Genomic DNA, 17,523 nt, shown 5'->3' with positions numbered 1-17,523 from the left:
CGCTTTGTGTATTGTAAATAAAATCAGTGTTTTATAAGCAAAAGATTATCACTGCATGACTAGGTCTCTCATGCCTCCTAGTCCTCCTGCTCTATGTAACCCCCCCAGCACTGATTAGCAGCTTTCTGGCAATATACAGTGTAAGTGAAAGCTGTCAACCAGCGATTTAGGCGGAGTTAAACAGTGATTTGATCACAACTGATGCATCCAGTAAACTAAGTGATACATCAGTGAAATCAGGGTCTCTATCCCTATGTCATGCTTCCATCAGAATATATAGCAAAAACCTGCTACACTGAGCTCTTTCATAAGTTTATTAAGTATACATTTCAATGAAAGAGGCACCATTAAAGATGAGATATTAATAGATTTCCACAAACCACTGTCCATTAATAGATGTCCACAAAATCGCTGATTTATGCATCTTCTAATGTAAAGTTTTGTATTTCAAAGAAGCTTCAATATTATCTTCTGGCCAGGTGGCATGTCACAGATTTGTCCTTTTTCTACCACTGGTTCATTGATTGGCTTATACACTGCATCCATCCATTCTTGACTCTTTGCTGGCTATATTCAGGAGACTGGATCCTTATTATGGCCTTAATTTATGGTCTTAATTTTAAGCTTCACAGAAAAGGTTTCTAAAACAACTCCGCTTTTCTGATTTCAGCTACTTTGGGAACAACAGTGGTATGGTTCTTCTGGAAGTGGGGCTCCTCAGTGGTTTCACATTGAGCCCTATGGGAATTCCCACAACAGACACTATCAAAATGGTGGAGTTGAAAGATGATAAAGTTTTCTTGTACTTGGATTCGGTAAGTTATAAAAAGTGAATATTTGTTAGCAAAAAAAGACAAAACAGCTGAATATACTATTAAAAAACCACGAGAGGCGATGTGACTGCTGTAGTAAGTGTGCTGTTCTAATTGGGACATTTGTCGACTCCATGAAGTGATGGCACAAATTTGTGGCTTTCGAGGCTCTTTGCTTTAGTTTTGATAAAACAGTGTTTTGCCAACAGGAGATTATCACTGAGAGGACTAGCAAACCTGAAGCTATGTAGTCCTCCATATCCATTAACTCTATTTGTCCCCACCTACACTACTGATTAGCAGCTTTCTGCCTATGCATAACGTACACAGAAAGATGTCAATCAGTGGTGTATGTGTGTTAAGGGAGGTTTATAAAGCGCTCGTCACTGAGATGACTAGCAGATAAAACAGTGATTTTATGAAAACTACAGCATGGACTTCGTAAAGTTCCATTTGCAAGGTTTTTTTCAATGTCTCTCAACAACCGTCTAACTCCTCCTCCAGACCAGAACACTTAAAGCTGGGGAAGCTCCCCTGAATCCAGGTTCAGAGCTCCCCCTTCTGGCCTGGATTCAGAATGTGTTGGATGTAGGTGCTTACCTGGTAAAGGGAATCCTCCTTGCCTCCAAGCATGATATCATGCTCCCTGAAAGGAAGGCGACATCACTGTAACAACCGATTACCTGGGGTGTTACAATATTCTAAATAAAACATTGGTAGGATGCAGAGATTTTGACATCTTAGACTTTTAACTCCATATACAATATTCTCCCTTCTTGTTTTTTTTTATTATATGATGAATATGAACACACACAAACTATTTTATTATTACTTTCTATTCTATTAGGTTTCCTATGAGGAGATCTGTATTTCTGTGCCATTAGTCCGTTTTTCAAGTGTTGCAAGTTCTCAAGATGCTGTAGTTAAAATTTCTCAATATTATGAACCAAGTAAGTAAAAACATTTTGGAATATTTTATCTGATATACTGTGTGAATTGTTCTGTAAGCTAATTTTTTTAACCCCTTCCCGACCTTTGACGCCACGTAGGCGTCATGAAAGGCGGTGCCAATCCGACCCATGACGCCTATGTGGCGTCATGGAAAGATCGTGTCCCTGCAGATCGGGTGAAAGGGTTAACTCCCATTTCACCCGATCTGCAGGGACAGGGGGAGTGGTAGTTTAGCCCAGGGGGGGTGGCTTCACCCCCTCTTGGCTACGATCGCTCTGATTGGCTGTTGAAAGTGAAACTGCCAATCAGAGCGATTTGTAATATTTCACCTATTATAATGGGTGAAATATTACAATCCAGCCATGGCCGATGCTGCAATATCATCGGCCATGGCTGGAAATACTAATGTGCCCCCACCCCACCGATCGCTCCCCCCAGCCCCCCGATCTGTCCGGTACACTGCTCCGGCTCCCCTCTGTCCTGTGCTCCGCTCCCCCCGTGCTCTTGTCCGCTCCCCCCGTGCTTCAATCACCCCCCCGTGCTCCGATCACCCCCCCTGCACTCCGATCCACCCCCCTCCGTGCTCCGTTCCACCCCCCCGTGCTCCGTTCCACCCCCCGTGCTCCGTTCTACCCCCCGTGCTCCGTTCCACCCCTCCCGCGCTCCGATTCACCCCCCCATGCTGGGTTAGGGGTAGGGTTAGGGTTAGGGGTAGGGTTAGGGGTAGGGTTAGAGCTAGGGTTAGGGCTAGGGTTAGGGGTAGGGTTAGGGGTAGGGCTAGGGTTAGGGGTAGGGCTAGGGTTAGGGGTAGGGTTAGGGGTAGGGTTAGGGCTAGGGTTAGGGCTAGGGTTAGGGGTAGGGCTAGGGTTAGGGGTAGGGTTAGGGCTAGGGTTAGGGCTTGGGCTAGGGTTAGGGGTAGGGTTAGGGGTAGGGTTAGGGGTAGGGTTAGGGCTAGGGTTAGGGCTAGGGCTAGGGTTAGGGGTAGGGTTAGGGGTAGGGTTAGAGCTAGGGTTAGGGCTTGGGCTAGGGTTAGGGGTAGGGTTAGGGGTAGGGCTAGGGTTAGGGGTAGGGCTAGGGTTAGGGGTAGGGTTAGGGGTAGGGTTAGGGCTAGGGTTAGGGCTAGGGTTAGGGGTAGGGCTAGGGTTAGGGGTAGGGTTAGGGCTAGGGTTAGGGGTAGGGTTAGGGCTAGGGTTAGGGATTGGGCTAGGGGTAGGGTTAGGGGTAGGGCTAGGGTTAGGGGTATGGTTAGGGGTAGGGTTAGGGCTAGGGTTAGGGGTTGGGTTAGGTCTAGGGTTAGGGCTAGGGTTAGGGGTAGGGCTAGGGTTAGGGCTAGGGTTAGGGCTAGGGTTAGGGTTAGGGCTAGGGTTAGGGGTAGGGTTAGGGTTAGGAGTAGGGTTAGGGGTAGGGTTAGGGGTAGGGTTAGGGCTAGGGTTAGGGCTAGGGTTAGGGCTAGGGTTAGGGGTAGGGTTAGGGGTAGGGCTAGGGGTAGGGTTAGGGGTAGGGTTAGGGTTTCGGTATGTGCACACGTATTCTGGTCCTCTGCGGATTTTTCCGCTGCGGATTTGATAAATCCGCAGTGCTAAACCGCTGCGGATTTATGGCGGATTTACCGCGTTTTTTCTGCGCATTTCACTGCGGTTTTACAACTGCGATTTTCTATTTGAGCAGTTGTAAAACCGCTGCGGAATCCGCACAAAGAAGTGACATGCTGCGGAATGTAAACCGCTGCGTTTCCGTGCAGTTTTTCCACAGAGTGTGTACAGCGATTTTTGTTTCCCATAGGTGTACATTGAACTGTAAACTCAGGGGAAACTGCTGCGGATCCGCAGCGTTTTCCGCAGCGTGTGCACATACCTTTAGAATTAGGCCATGTGCACACGGTGCGGATTTGGCTGCGGATCCGCAGTGGATTGGCCGCTGCGGATTCGCAGCAGTGTTCCATCAGGTGTACAGTACCATGTAAACATATGGAAACCAAATCCGCTGTGCCCATGGTGCGGAAAATACCGCGCGGAAACGCTGCTTTGTATTTTCCGCAGCATGTCAATTCTTTGTGCGGATTCCGCAGCGTTTTACACCTGTTCCTCAATAGGAATCCGCAGGTGAAATCCGCACAAAAAACACTGGAAATCCGCGGAAAATCCGCAGGTAAAACGCAGTGCCTTTTACCTGCAGATTTTTAAAAAATGATGCTGAAAAATCTCACACGAATCCGCAACGTGGGCACATAACCTTAGGGTTAGGGTTGGAATTAGGGTTGTGGTTAGGGGTGTGTTGTGGTTAGGGTTGTGATTAGGGTTATGGCTACAGTTGGGATTAGGATTTGGGGTGTGTTGGGGTTAGGGTTAGGGTTAGGGCTGTGATTAGGGTTATGGCTACAGTTGGGATTAGGGTTAGGGATGTGTTGGGGTTAGGGCTGTGATTAGGGTTATGGCTACAGTTGGAATTAGGGTTGTGGTTAGGGTTAGGGTTGGAATTAGGGTTGTGGTTAGGGTTAGGGGTGTGTTGGGGTTAGGGTTGTGGTTAGGGGTGTGTTGGGGTTAGGGTTGTGATTAGGGTTATGGCTACAGTTGGGATTAGGGTTAGGGGTGTGTTGGGGTTAGTGTTGGAGGTAGAATTGAGGGGTTACCACTGTTTAGGCACATCAGGGGTCTCCAAACGCAACATGGCGCCACCATTGATTCCAGCCAATCTCGTATTCAAAAAGTCAAATGGTGCTCCCTCAATTCCGAGCCCTGACGTGTGCCCAAACAGTGGTTTACCCCCACATATGGGGTACCAGCATACTCAGGATAAACTGCGCAACAATTACTGGGGTCCAATTTCTCCTGTTACCCTTGTGAAAATAAAAAAATGCTTGCTAAAACATCATTTTTGAAGAAAGAAAAATGATTTATTATTTTCACGGCTCTACGTTGTAAACGTCTGTGAAGCACTTGGGGGTTCAAAGTGCTCACCACATATCTAGATAAGTTCCTTGGGGGGTCTAGTTTCTAAAATGGGGTCACTTGTGGGGGGTTTCTACTGTTTAGGCACACCAGGGGCTCTGCAAACGCAACGTGACGCCCTCAGACCATTCCATCAAAGTCTGCATTTCAAAAGTCACTACTTCCCTTCTGAGCCCCGACGTGTGCCCAAACAGTGGTTTACCTCCACACATGGGGTATCAGCGTACTCAGGAGAAACTGAACAACAACTTTTGGGGTCCAATTTCTCCTGTAACCCTTGGGAAAATAAAAAATTCTGGGCTAAATAATTATTTTTGAGGAAAGAAAACATATTTATTATTTTCACGGCTCTGCATTATATACTTCTATGAAGCACTTGGGGGTTCAAAGTGCTCACCACACATCTACATAAGTTCCTTTCGGGGTCTAGTTTCCAAAATGGGGTCACTTGTGGGGGGTTTCTACTGTTTAGCCACATCAGGGGCTCTGCAAACGCAACGTGACGCCCGCAGAGCATTCCATCAAAGTCTGCATTTCAAAACGTCACTACTTCAATTCCGAGCCCCGGCATGTGCCCAAACAGTAGTTTACCCCCACATATGGGGTATCACCGTACTCAGGAGAAACTGGACAACAAATATTTGGGTCAAATTTCTCCTGTTACCCTTGGGAAAATTAAAAAATTCTGGGCTAAATAATTATTTTTGAGGAAAGAAAACATATTTATTATTTTCACGGCTCTGCATTATAAACTTCTGTGAAGCACTTGGGGGTTCAAAGTGCTCACCACACATCTAGATAAGTTCCTTTCGGGGTCTAGTTTCCAAAATGGGGTCAATTGTGGGGGGTTTCTACTGTTTAGCCACATCAGGGGCTCTGCAAACGCAACGTGACGCCCACAGAGCATTCCATCAAAGTCTGCATTTCAAAACGTCACTACTTCCGAGCCCCGGCATGTGCCCAAACAGTGGTTTACCCCCACATATAGGGTATCAGCGTACTCAGGAGAAACTGGACAACAAATTTTGGGGTCAAATTTCTCCTGATACCCTTGGGAAAATAAAAAATTGCAGGCTAAAAGATCATTTTTGAGAAAATAATTTTTTTTTTTTATTTTCATGGCTCTGCGTTATAAACTTCTGTGAAGCACTTAGGGGTTCAAAGTCCTCACCACACATCTAGATTAGTTCCTTTGGTGGACTAGTTTCCAAAATGGGGTCATTTCTGGGGGATCTCCAATGTTTAGGCACACAGGGGCTCTCCAAACGTGACATGGTGTCCGCTAATGATTGGAGCTAATTTTCCATTTAAAAAGCCAAATGGCGTGCCTTCCCTTCCGAGCCCTGCCGTGCGCCCAAACAGTGGTTTACCCCCACATATGGGGTATCAGCGTACTCAGGACAAACTGCACAACAACGATTGCGGTCCAATTTCTCCTATTACCCTTGGAAAAATAGAAATTTCCAGGCTAAAAAATCATTTTTGAGGAAAGAAAAATTATTTTTTATTTTCATGGCTCTGCGTTATAAACTTCTGTGAAGCACCTGGGGGTTTAAAGTGCTCAATATGCATCTAAATAAGTTCCTTGGGGGGTCTAGTTTCCAAAATGGGGTCACTTGTGGGGGAGCTCCAATGTTTAGACACACAGGGGCTCTCCAAACGCGACATGGTGTCCGCTAACAATTGGAGCTAATTTTCCATTCAAAAAGTCAAATGGCGCGCCTTCCCTTCTGAGCCCTGCCGTGTGCCCAAACAGTGGTTTACCCCCACATATGAGGTATCGTCGTACTCGGGAGAAATTGCCCAACAAATTTTAAGATCCATTTTATCCTATTGCCTATGTGATAATGAAAAAATTGAGGCGAAAAAAATTTTTTTGTGAAAAAAAAGTACTTTTTCATTTTTATAGATCGATTTGTGAAGCACCTGAGGGTTTAAAGTGCTCACTAGGCATCTAAATAAGTTCCTTGGGGGGTCTAGTTTCCAAAATGGGGTCACTTGTGGGGGAGCGCCAATGTTTAGGCACACAGGAGCTTTCCAAACGCGACATGGTGTCCGCTAACGATGGAGATAATTTTTCATTCAAAAAGTCAAATGGCGCTCCTTCCCTTCCGAGCCTTACCATGTGCCCAAACAGTGGTTTACCCCCACATATGAGGTATCAGTGTACTCAGGAGAAATTGCCCAACAAATTTTAGGATCCATTTTATCCTGTTGCCCATGTGAAAATGAAAAAATTGAGGCTAAAATAATTTTTTTGTGAAAAAAAAGTACTTTTTCATTTTTACGGATCAATTTGTGAAGCACCTGGGGGTTCAAAGTGCTCACTATGCATCTAGATAAGTTCCCTGGGGCGTCTAGTTTCCAAAATGGGGTCACTTGTGGGGGAGCTTCAATTTTTAGGCACACGGGGGCTCTCCAAACGTGACATGGTGTCCGCTAAAGAGTGCAGCCAATTTTTGATTCAAAAAGTCAAATGGCGCTCCTTCCCTTCCAAGCCCTGCCTTGCGCCCAAACAGTGGTTTACCCCCACATATGAGGTATCAGCGTACTCAGGACAAATTGGACAACAACTTACGTGGTTCAGTTTCTCCTTTTACCATTGGGAAAATAAAAAAATTGTTGCTCAAAAATAATTTTTGTGACTAAAAAGTTAAATGTTCATTTTTTCCTTCCATGTTGCTTCTGCTGCTGTGAAGCACCTGAAGGGTTAATAAACTTCTGGAATGTGGTTTTGAGTACCTTGAGGGGTGCAGTTTTTAGAATGGTGTCACTTTTGGGTATTTTCAGCCATATAGACCCCTCAAACTGACTTCAAATGTGAGGTGGTCCCTAAAAAAATGGTTTTGTAAATTTCGTTGTAAAAATGAGAAATCACTGGTCAAATTTTAACCCTTATAACTTCCTAGCAAAAAAAAATTTTGTTTCCAAAATTGTGTTGATGTAAAGTAAACATGTGGGAAATGTTATTTATTAACTATTTTGTGTCACATAACTCTCCAGTTTAACAGAATAAAAATTCAAAATGTGAAAATTGCGAAATTTTCAAAATTTTCGCCAAATTTCCGTTTTTATCACAAATAAACGCATAATTTATTGACCTAAATTTACCACTAACATGAAGCCCAATATGTCACGAAAAAACATTCTCAGAACCGCTAGGATCCGTTGAAGCGTTCCTGAGTTATTACCTCATAAAGGGACACTGGTCAGAATTGCAAAAAAAGGCAAGGTCTTTAAGGTCAAAATAGGCTGGGTCATGAAGGGGTTAATGGTGCGTTCTCATTTGTGTTGTGACCTGTCAATGGCCAGCCAATTACTGTTCGTCAAAGTGGCATATGTTTTACCGTGTGTTGTTGCAGTACCGTATATACTCGAGTATAAGCCGACCCGAGTATAAGCCGACCCCCCTAATTTTGCCACAAAAAACTGGGAAAACTTATTGACTCAAGTATAAGCCTAGGGTGGAAATGCAGCATTTACCGGTGAATTTCAATAATAAAAATAGATCATTATTTCCCCATAGCTGTGCCATATAGTGCTCTGCACCGTTCATTATTTCCCCATAGCTGTGCCATGTAGTGCTCTGCACCGTTCATTATTTCCCCATAGCTGTGCCATATAGTGCTCTGCACTGTTCATTATTGCCCCATATAGTGCTCTGCACCGTTCATTATTTCCCCATAGCTGTGCCATATAGTGCTCTGCGCCGTTCATTATTGCCCTATAGCTCTGCCCCATATAGTGCTCTGCGCCGTTCATTATTGCCCTATAGCTCTGCCCCATATAGTGCTCTGCGCCGTTCATTATTGCCTTATAGTTCTGCCCCATATAGTGCTCTGCGCCGTTCATTATTGCCCTATAGCTCTGCCCCATATAGTGCTCTGCACCGTTCATTATTTCCCCATAGCTGTGCCCCATATAGTGCTCTGCACCGTTCATTATTGCCCTATAGCTGTGCCCCATATAGTGCTCTGCACCGTTCATTATTGCCCTATAGCTGTGCCCCATATAGTGCTCTGCACCGTTCATATTTCCCCATAGATGCTCTGCCATTGTCACTGCTGCTGCTGCAGTAAAAAAAAAAAAAAAACACATACTCACCTCTCTTGCTTGCAGCTTCCAGCATCCGGTCCCGGCGTCTCTCTGCTCTGACTGATCAGGCAGAGGGCGTCCCACACACTATATGCGTCATCACGCCCTCTGACCTGCACAGTCAGAGCGGAGCGGCGCCGGGAAGATGGAGCGGCGCCCGGCGGCTGGAACGTGGACAGGTGAATATGCGATACTTACCTGGTCCTGGCGTCCGGCTCCTTCCCCCGGACAGCTGTCTTCGGTGCCGCAGCTTCTTCCTCTATCAGCGGTCACCGTTACCGCTGATTAGAGAAATTAATATGCGGCTCCACCCCTATGGGAGGTGGAGCCGCCTATTCATTTCTCTAATGAGCGGTCCCACGTGACCGCTGATAGAGGAAGAACTGCAGCACCGAAGACCGTGGGACGGCAGGGGGAGCGCCAGGATCGCTGGAAGCAGGTAAGTATGCCTCAGCGCCCTCTCCCCCTCACCCGCCGACCCTGCCACCCACCTTGACTCGAGTATAAGCTGAGAGGGGCACTTTCAGCCCAAAAATTTGGGCTGAAAATCTCGGCTTATACTCGAGTATATACGGTAGTTTATAACATCTTAGAACTATTTTGCCATCAATATCTGATTGCTGGGGCTTTGATAGCTGACATTGGCTCCAGATCTGCAGGATGTAAACAGTTAAAGGAGCTGGAACAGCACAGATCTACTCTCTGTGTAATGGCTATTACCGAGAACTGCACACCAGCTTCTATTGAATTGAATACTCAGATCAGAGTGTGATCTGAGTGTGATCCAAATAACATGGGGACAAGTGGTATTGGCCTAAACGCTGCACATCATTCGTTCAATTTTTACAATCGTGTGTACAAGCCCTAAGGATAGATCATCGATATCATAATCCCAGACACCTCTTTAATTACTATTAAGCATATGAGGTTGCATTTAGTAAACATTATAGTTACAATGATTGAAAAAAGACCCAGGTCCATCAACTTCAACCTTTCTCCTCCAATTGTTCATTTTGTCACTAAATTAAAGGGAACCTGTCACCCCGGTTTTTCAGATTGAGATAAAAATACTGTTAAATAGGGCCTGCGGTGTGCGTTACAATAGTGTATGTAGTGTACCCTGATTCCCCACCTATGCTGCGAAATAACTTACCAAAGTCGCCGTTTTCGCCTGTCAATCAGGCTGGTCAGGTTGGGTGGGCGTGGTCACAGCGCTGTTTCTTCCTCAGCTTTACGTTGGTGGCGTAGTGGTGTGCGCATGTCGCAGTGACGAATCCACTGCGCGCACGTGAAGAAGCAGCGCGCGATCTGCGCTATTACCCCCTGTCATCGGTGGGGGCGGCCATCTTCCTGGGACCGCGCGTGCGCAGATGGAGTGCTCTGCTGCACGGGGCTTCAGGAAAATGGCAGCGGGATGCCACGCGTGCGCAGAAGAGATCGTGGCGGCCATTTTCCCAAAGCCGAGATGCAAACTCGGCTTTGGGAAAATGGCCGCCGCGATCTCTTCTGCGCACGCGCGGCATCCCGCGGCCATTTTCCTGAAGCCCCGTGCAGCAGAGCACTCCATCTGCGCACGCGCGGCCCCAGGAAGATGGCCGCCCCCACCGATGACAGGGGGTAATAGCGCAGATCGCGCGCTGCTTCTTCACGTGCGCGCAGTGGATTCGTCACTGCGACATGCGCACACCACTACGCCACCAACGTAAAGCTGAGGAAGAAACAGCGCTGTGAACACGCCCACCCGACCTGACCAGCCTGATTGACAGGCGAAAACGGCGACTTTGGTAAGTTATTTCGCAGCATAGGTGGGGAATCAGGGTACACTACATACACTGTTGTAACGCACACCGCAGGCCCTATTTAACAGTATTTTTATCTCAATCTGAAAAACCGGGGTGACAGGTTCCCTTTAACTATAACCCCCAATGTTATGTGCATTGATGAAATTACCCAGCCCTTTTTTAAAGTCTGTTATAGTGTCTGCCATTACTACCTCTTGTGGTCGGGCATTCCACAGTCTGACTGCTCCAACTGTAAAGAACCCTTTCCTGTTTAGCTGTCAGAATCACCTTTCTTCCACCTGTAACAAGTGCCCCCACTCCTTAGTATGGTCCTTGGAAGGAATAAGTCATCTGAAAGCCCTTGGTACTGGCCATTTATACATATAAATTATATCCCCTCTGAAGCGTCTTTTTTCCTAAGCTAAACAAGCCCAATTTTTCCAACCTCTCATCATATGAGAAGCCTTCCATCCCTTCTAATAATCTAGTTGCCCGTCTTTGATCTTACTCTAATTTCTGAATGTCCTTTTTCAAATATTCTAGATGTGGCCTCACTAGTGATTTATAAAGTGGCAATAATACGTTGGGATTGCGGGATTTAATCTCTGTTTTTATACATCCTAAAATCTTGTTTGCTTTTGCGGCCACTGCTTGACATTGAGTGCTGCTCAGCTTACTTGTAACCAGAATACCCAAGTCCTTCTTCTGTTCTGTAGTCCCAAGTATGGTCCCATTTAATGTATATTCAGCAATATGGTGCATTACTCTACATTTATCTACATTAAACCTCATTTGCCAAGTGTTTGCTCATTCAGACAGATCGTTTTATAAAATTGTACTGTCAAGGTCAGATTTTAGTATCCTACATAGTTTGTTGTCTTCAGCAAAGACAGACACTTTGCTCTCAATCCCATCCACAAGGTCAGGATAAAAAGAATCGGTCCTAGCACAGACCCCACTGCTGACTATATCCCATTTAGAGAACGTACCATTTATGACAACTCTTTGTTTCCTGTCATTTTGCCAATTTCTTACCCATCTGGATATAGTTTCCCCCAGTCCCTGCATATGGAGTTTAAATCTAAGGCTGTTATGTGGTAGAGTATCAAATGCCTTTGCAAAGTCCAGATAAATCCCATCAGCCACATGACCAACATCCAGATTTGCACTAACCTCCTCATAGAAACCCATCATGACAGTTAGACACACTCTGTCCTTCAGGAATTCTTGCTGATGTTATTCATTATATTATTCTCTGCAATATATTTTTGCAGGTCATCTCTTATAAGAAATTTTGCACCCTACCGATGTCAGGCTTACCGGACAGTAGTTGCCCGGGTCCACCTTCTTACCTTTCTTAACTATTGGTACCACATCAGCCATTCTACAATCCTGTGGCACCACCCCTGTTACAAGAGAGTCTAAGAATATAAGATACAGCGGTCTGTCAATTACTGAGCTCAATTCCCTCAGCATCCATGGATGAATGCCATCCTGGCTGGGGGATTTGTCAATATTTAATTTGCTCATATACAGGTGTACTTCTTCTTGTGATAAACTAGTTATATCAGGTGGTGAATTTTGATTTTTGCCTTGTTGAATGATCCCTGTAACTGTCAGTTCATTGGTGAACACAGATGAAAAGTGCCTGTTTAATATCTCAGCCTTTTCTTTGTCCTTTACCGTGATCTTGTTATTATCATCTTTTAAGGAGCATATGCCATCTTTTTTTTCCTTTTCGGCATTGATGTCTTTATACATTTTGGGGGGATTTATTGTACTGTCTCTGGCAATTTGTTTCTCTGTGGATAACCTTGCCAGGTTGATTTCTTTTTAGCTTCAGCAGAAAACATAACTGGGGGGCACTGTGGAGGGGGATGGGGGGCTTCGTTATTGTGGGGGCCACAGTGACTCCCACAATATTGAAAGGATTTTGAGTCATGCTGTTAAATAACTGTACGTTTATTTGAATTCATGTGTTATTCTTTATTTTCTCTCACAAACAGGCAATTTCGCAATACAGACGTATAATTCTCTGACATTGAAAAATACATCATTTTGTGACTTCTGTGGACCCAACTGCAATCAGTGTAAATCAAATGTGAAAGTGAATATTAATGTGCCAGTAACAACTCCGACCAGCAGTTCTACCAAACCAATATTCTACTGGTTGTGTCTCTGCATCATGCTTATTTTTAATCTGTTGTAACTAGTGTTGAGCATTCCGATACCGCAAGTATCGGGTATCGGCCGATACTTGCGGTATCGGAATTCCGATACCGAGATCCGATACTTTTGTGGTATCGGATATCGGTATCGGATCCACATTAATGTGTAAAATAAAGAATTAAAAAAAAAATATTGATATATTCACCTCTCCGACGGCCCTTGGACATCACCGCTGGTAACCGGCAGGCTTCTTTGTTTAAAATGAGCGCGTTTAGTACCTGAGAATGACGTCGCGGCTTCTGATTGGTCGCGTGCCGCTCATGTGACCGCCACGCGACCAATCACAAGCCGCGACGTCATTCGCAGGCACTAAACTCCTCATTCTAGGAATTTAGGACCTGCGAATGACGTCGCGGCTTCTGATTGGTCGCGTGGCGGTCACATGAGTGGCACGCGACCAATCAGAAGCCGCGACGTCATTCGCAGGTCCTAAATGCGCTCATTTTAAAAAAAGAAGCCTGCTGGTTACCCGCGGTGATGTCCAGGGGCCGCCGGAGAGGTGAATATATCAATATTTTTTATTTTAATTCTTTATTTTACACATTAATATGGATCCCAGGGCCTGAAGGAGAGTTTCCTCTCCTTCAGACCCTGGGAACCATCAGGATACCTTCCGATACTTGGTGTCCCATTGACTTGTATTGATATCGGATATCGGTATCGGTGATATCCAATACTTTTCGGGTATTGGCCGATACTATCCGATACCGATACTTTCAAGTATCTGACGGTATCGCTCAACACTAGTTGTAACTTCTTATTGTGTTGCCATTTTATCAGTACCAAACGTTTGATATTTTAATGAATAATTGTGCTAATATACAGTTATATGAAAAAGTTTGGGCACCCCTATTAATCTTAAGCTTAATGTTTTATAAAAATTGTTTTTTTTTGCAACAGCTGTTTCAGATTCATATATCTAATAACTGTTGGACACAGTAATGTTTCTGCCTTGAAATGATGTTTCTAACAGAAAATGTGCAATCTGCATTCAAACAAAATTTGACAGGTGCATAAGTATGGGCACCCCACCAGAAAAGAGACATTAATATTTAGTAGATCCTCCTTTTGCAAAAATAACAGACTCTAGTCGCTTCCTGTAGCTTTTAATGAGTTCCTGGATCCTGGATGAAGGTATTTTTGACCATTCCTCTTTACAAAACAATTCCAGTTCAGTTAAGTTTGATGGTCGCCGAGCATGGACAGCCCTCTTCAAATGATCCCACAGATGTTCAATGATATTCAGGTCTGGGGACTGGGATGGCCATTCCAGAACAGTGTAATTGTTCATCTGCATGAATGCCTGAGTAGATTTGGAGCAGTGTTTTGCATCATTGTCTTGCTGAAAGATCCATCCCCTGCGTAACTTCAACTTTGTCACTGATTCATGAACATTATTGTCAAGAATCTGCTGATACTGAGAGGAATCCATGCGTTCCTCAACTATAACAAGATTCCCGGTGCCGGCATTGGCACACAGCCTCAAAGCATGATGGAACCTCCACCAAATTTTACTGTGGGTAGCAAGTGTTTTTCTTGGAATGCTGTGTTTTTTGGCCGCCATGCATAACGCCTTTTTGTATGACCAAACAACTCAGTCTTGGTTTCATCAGTCCACAGGACCTTTTTCTAAAAAGATATTGGCTTCTCCAAATGTGCTTTTGCATACCTCAGCCGACTCTGTTTGTGGCGTGCTTGCAGAAACGGCTTCTTTCGCATCACTCTCCCATACAGCTTCTCTTTGTGCAAAGTGTGTTGTATAGTTTACAGATGCACAGTGACACTATCTGAAGCAAGTTGATGCTGCAGCTCTCTGGAGGTGGTCTGAGGATTGTCCTCGACTGATCTCACCATTCTTCTTCTCTGTCTTTCTGATGTTTTTCTTGGCCTGCCACTTCTGGCCTTAACAAGAACTGTACCTGTGTATTTCCATTTCCTTACTAAGTTACTCACAGTGGAAATTGACAGGTTAAATCTCTGAGACAGCTTTTTGTATCCTGCCCCTGCACAACTATGTTGAATAATCTTTGTTTTCAGATCATTAGACAGTTGTTTTGAGGAGCCCATGATGCCACTCTTCAGAGGAGATTCAAACAGGAGAACAACTTGCAAGTGGCCACTTTAAGTAGCTTTTCTCATGATTGCATACACCTGGCTATGAAGTTCAAAGCTCAATGAGGTTAGAAAACCCAAAAAGTGCTTTAGTAAGTCAGTAAACAGTAGGTAGGAGTATTTAAAACAAGAAAATGATAAGGGTGCTCATACTTATGCACCTGTCAAATTTTGTTTGAATGCAGATTGCACATTTTCTGTTAGTAAAATAAACCTCATTTCAAGGCAGAAACATTACTGTGTCCAACAGTTATTAGATATATGAAACTGAAATAGCTGTTGCAAAAAAAAACAAACAATTTTTATAAAACATTAAGCTTAAGATTAATAGGGGTGCCCAAACTTTTTCATATAACTGTATTTATTCAACAAACCAAAAAACACATGGGCTACTTGCACAGTGAACAAGTCTGTAGAAACCTGTTCACACCACCAAAGAACTTGAAGACACAAAAGCACACAGCGAGGTCAAAAATACTCTGTTGTAAAAAAAGTCACAGTAAATAAGCAAGTGCTAGTCAAAAAATGAAAAAAATACAGGGTATTTAGTTAATACTTTTTTTGCAAAAAAATGTATGTTAAGCCGCTCCACCAATCGCCAAGGTATACCCATAATAGAGCAGTCCTATCTAATGTATAATCCCTATCTGATTTATTTAAAAACCTGATCATCTGTATAGTACCTGTATAAGCAGGGTTCAGAGAGAAAATATATCCATGTGGACGTGCAGGATGAAACAGCTGTAATGCAAATGACCCACAGAGGAGTGGTGAACTCCCCAGTCTTGTAGAAACAAGAGAACAATTATAGAACCAAAAAACACATGGGCTACTTGCACAGTGAACAAGTCTGTAGAAACCTGTTCACACCACCAAAGAACTTGAGGACACAAAAGCGCACAGCGAGGTCAAAAATACGCTGTTTCATCCTGCACGTCCACATGGATATATTTTCTCTCTTAACCCTGCTTATACAGGTACCATACAGATGATCAGGTTTTTAAATACATCAGATAGGGATTATATACATTAGAAAGGACTGCTCTATTATGGGTATACCTTGGCGATTGGTGGAGCGGCTTAACATACATTTTTTGGCAAAAAAACGTATTAACTAAATACGTTGTATTTTTTCATTTTTTGACTAGCACTTGCTTATTTACTGTGACCTTTTTTTACAACAGAGTATTTTTGACCTCGCTGTGCGCTTTTGTGTCTTCAAATTTACTCAACAAAGTCCATTACTAATTTTATGACATTGTATTAAACGTAGTAGTGAAATTAGAAAATGTAGTGTTTTATTTTGCCATATATTAAAAAACATGTCTTCCATACATAAATATGATTTACATATAATAATCAATAAAACTGTATGCTCAATTACAAGTAGAAATGAGCGTTTTTTTTAAGATTTGTTCTATCTGTTTAATATAATATTCACTAAATGTCTGCTTGTACGGAGACACAATAAACCTTTCTCAAAGGTGCATGAGCCTTATATATTACCTCCATAAAATTGTCATACCTCATTTCTAGGGGAGAATATGTCTGTACTTCGAATGTGTCTGAACATCAGTGCATGGAGTCTGTAGAGGTCAAAGCTAAAAGACTCGCACAGGCTGCATTCGGTATCATGCAGATTTTGTGCCAGTGTACACGAGACCTAAAGATTTTGTACTAGATTTAAAGCAGTTCTGTTATGATCAGGTGGCCTTGGAGCAGCATGAAAACTTTCTCTGGAGTAGGTGGTAACTATACGGACTGCAAACCCTGATCTTAACACCGCAACTAGAAGTAGCCATGGGGTGTGCCTAACAAAACCTAGACACCTCGACACAGCCGGAGAACTAAATACCCCTAAAGATGGAAATAGGAAAACTATCTTGCCTCAGAGTAGACCCCCAAAGGATAGGCAGCCCCCCACAAATAATGACTGTGAGTTGGAGAGGAAAAGACACACGCAGGCAGAAAACAGGCTTAGCAAAGGAGGCCACTTCTAGCTAAATAGAAAAGGACAGGACAGGATACTAAGCGGTCAGCATAAAAATACTACAAAAATATCCACAGCAGAAAATACAAAACTCCACCACCTAACTAAAGATGTGGAGAGTATAACTGCAACTCCAGAAAATCCAACCAGACTGAGAAAAGCAACTGACACAGTCAAAGCTGGAGCAAACAGAAACAAAAGATCAGCACTGAAAATAAGCACACAGCAAGTGTGCTTCAGAAAAAGAAATAAAAGATATAAGCGTCTTTATAAATAAATTGTAATTGACAAGTCATTTCTGTTTTGTCTAAGGAAGAAATCACTTAAACACATCTTGTTGCACAGATAGAAAACTGTACTACAATGTTAATAGGGCAGCACGTTGGCTCAGTGGTTAGCACAGCAGCCTTGCAGCGCTGGAGTCCTGGGTTCAAATCCCACCAAGAACATCTGCAAAGAGTTTGATGTTCTCTCTGTGTTTGCATGGGTTTCCTCCGGGTTCTCCGGTTTCCTCCCACATTCCAAACACATACCGATAGGGAATTTGGATTGTGAGCCCCAATGGGGACAGCGATGATAATGTGTGCAAACTGTAAAGCGCTGTG

General features: G+C 43.9%; 1 protein-coding gene across 1 annotated transcript in view; it reads left to right on the top strand.

Annotated features, from left to right (window-relative positions):
* Positions 1-12,971, top strand: part of LOC138637692 (CD109 antigen-like) — a 157,300-nt gene extending 144,329 nt beyond the window's left edge. Inside the window, exons 32-34 of the mRNA XM_069726554.1 lie at positions 671-815; positions 1,660-1,762; positions 12,594-12,971. Coding sequence (XP_069582655.1) covers positions 671-815; positions 1,660-1,762; positions 12,594-12,796 — 451 coding nt within the window. The 3' untranslated portion in view covers positions 12,797-12,971. The remainder of the gene's footprint in view (positions 1-670; positions 816-1,659; positions 1,763-12,593) is intronic.
* The last annotated feature ends 4,552 nt before the right edge of the window (positions 12,972-17,523 follow it).

The sequence above is a fragment of the Ranitomeya imitator genome, chromosome 5, assembly GCF_032444005.1.
Source record: "Ranitomeya imitator isolate aRanImi1 chromosome 5, aRanImi1.pri, whole genome shotgun sequence".
In the NCBI taxonomy this organism is placed as follows: domain Eukaryota; kingdom Metazoa; phylum Chordata; class Amphibia; order Anura; family Dendrobatidae; genus Ranitomeya; species Ranitomeya imitator.
This window is presented reverse-complemented; position numbering and strand designations above follow the sequence as displayed.